We start from the raw sequence: 2500 nt of genomic DNA on the forward strand, positions 1-2500 counted from the left end.
TTCCAGGTGATTTTGTTCGCTTTCCCCCGCTTAGAAGAAATGCAACTGGAGGTGGTCTATGAGTGGGTGGGGACGCAGATTGGCGAGAACTTTGGGGCATCGCTTGTGGCTGCCGATACCAATGGCGACGGGTTCAGTGACCTGGTGGTTGGTGCGCCCATGTTCTTCAGAGCTGACGCTATTGACATGGGGAAGGTCGTGCTTTATAAAACCGCCTTGGTAAGTGGTTTATTGCTATGGAATAGTATTATGACATAGGTACCAGCTCCTCTGTGAAGCTGCTGGAACATGAAAAAAAAAAAAAAAAATCAAAGGTAAGATTTTGTCATAGATTTCTTTCTAAATGTCAAATTCTAGATCATAACAGATGATAGTTGGGAGACGAATCAATACATCTTATCTGGCGATCATCTCTTCTGTATACTTAAGCGGAGAGGTGTAAACGATTCCAGTCTCAGATTTGATCGTGAGCCGCCGACTGATATTCCGAAGAACTTGTTTGTCATCTTGTGGTAACAATGAATGCCAGTCATGAGATATAGAGGCTCATGCCAGGTAAAGGAGAACCATGCAGGAATTGGCAAGGGGAGCATTGCCTTAAAATCCAGAAGAGGCAAAGAGTTTGTGTATTCGATGGGGAGACCATGCATTCAATAAAGAATTCTGAGGTGATTGAACCTATAAAAAAAAAAAGAAAAGAAAGAAAAAAAAAACATGCATGATTCGCATAGACTCCTCAAGACTAGACACAGAGTATTGGATGCTGTTTGGTAAAGAATCATCCTCGGCACCTTTAAATGATCCGAGGTTGACTCCAGAGGGCATTTTGTGTGTGGAAACAAGGTGGGATACCACTTCAGGAGAAGTCATGACTGGAGAGCCAAATAAACCAAGGAGTGGTGAACTTACTGGTGAAATTGCTGAGGTCCTAGAGGCCAAAAATCCACGAATTTATTGTTCCCACCTGACGATCCACTGTTGAAGCGTTCGGAGGCTCTGTGAACTATGTGTTCTGAAAGGAATGAAACAGAACATGATTTATGTCTTAACAAAGATAACTTGGAAATTACGAATGTTGAACGCACCAAGAGTAGGCTTACCGAAGGGACGTGGGAAGGAGACCTGGAAATGAAATTAGCTACGACATTAGAGACAAATTAAGTGAATTCTACAGCAAAAGGAAAAATCATAAGTCTCTAAGTGGCAACCCACCCGCGCCAAGAGATACGAAAAGGGTAAGAGCAAGGATTGGCACGTACCCAAGGACATCGTATGTATATGTTCAAGAAGGCCAATAAGTATCTGTTTCAGAACAAACCTCATTGTATGAATCAAGAGAGCCGGAAGGGTCCTGCTCCAACGGAAATAGTAAGGCAGGGGAGATCTAAATCCAGCAAAGGAACTGAAGAGTCCATTTTGGGAACCGCGAAGAGAAGAAACAAGAAACCGACGATGGCTCTTTGATGATGGCCACTTTCTCATCCTACTTATCCTCCTCCTTTTCTTTTCCACCCTCCTCTGACCCTCTCTCTTTCTCCTCATTCTCCTCCTCCTTCCAGTGTAAACCAGAAACGTTAAGAATGGAAAAGAGACATTCTCTATGTTGCAACCAACATTATAAAGAACCCCTTAATCGAACCCCAAGGAGATTACAGTCAGATATTATCATTCTCCTCCTCACTGTGACAATTACAAAAATTATTATTTTTTTTTTTTTTTTTTTTTTTTTTTTTTGATGATGCTCCAAACGGCTTTACTGATAAACATCTCTTCATCAGCAATGTTAATGTAATATGAATAATGATAAACCCTTCTACAGAAACAAGGTTATGTCACGATGGAAGCCTCGGACAGACGATATTACGGAAGTGCCAAAGCCGGGGCGAGATTTGGCACCACGCTGGCGGCATGCGGAGATCTCAACCAAGATGGATATGAAGGTATGTTTCACATGCTTTCAAGAATGAAAAGGATAAGAAAAAATAACGTTCATTTGTTCCTTTCATGTGTAAATTTACTTGAGTTAGGCCTAACCGAAAGCTTGGAGAGCGTATACACTCATAGGATGAGAAAGAAAGAGAGAGGGTGAGGGTGAGAGAGGGAAGGAGGGAGGGAGAGAGAGAAAAAGACAGAATAAGATAAGATAAACCTATAAAGATAAGATAAACTTACCTGTCACAATAAGCTTTGAACAATCATGCGCTTCAATAAAACACACACACACAAAGTTTATTCATACTACATACAGTGCATACACATGAACATGCAAATGAACTACGCCTAAATGGTTTATACAACGGTTCCTCTTAAGATCTGAGACCTACATTAAAGAGGAAACATACCTAAAGAGAACTTCTCCCTCGTCCTCCAGACATAGCCGTGGGTGCTCCTTGGGAAGACGATCAAGGGGCGGTTTACATCTACCTCGGTTCCCTGCAGGGTCTGAGGCCGAAGTTCTCCCAGCATCTCACGCCACAACACTTCTCGGTGCCTCTCTCGG

The 2500-nt window shown here is 42.4% G+C and overlaps 1 protein-coding gene across 1 annotated transcript in view; it reads left to right on the top strand.

Moving 5' to 3' along the window:
• The window catches only part of LOC122242521 (integrin alpha-PS3), a 24844-nt gene that overhangs the window by 15262 nt on the left and 7082 nt on the right, over positions 1-2500 (top strand). The window contains exons 7-9 of the mRNA XM_086530890.1: positions 7-219; positions 1820-1940; positions 2372-2500. The exon at positions 2372-2500 is cut by the window's right edge and continues 54 nt beyond it. Of these exons, the coding sequence (XP_086387016.1) occupies positions 7-219; positions 1820-1940; positions 2372-2500 (463 nt within the window). The remainder of the gene's footprint in view (positions 1-6; positions 220-1819; positions 1941-2371) is intronic.

The sequence above is a fragment of the Penaeus japonicus genome, unplaced genomic scaffold, assembly GCF_977035675.1.
Source record: "Penaeus japonicus unplaced genomic scaffold, GWHDUDI00000001_assembly GWHDUDI00000034, whole genome shotgun sequence".
In the NCBI taxonomy this organism is placed as follows: Eukaryota; Metazoa; Arthropoda; class Malacostraca; order Decapoda; family Penaeidae; genus Penaeus; species Penaeus japonicus.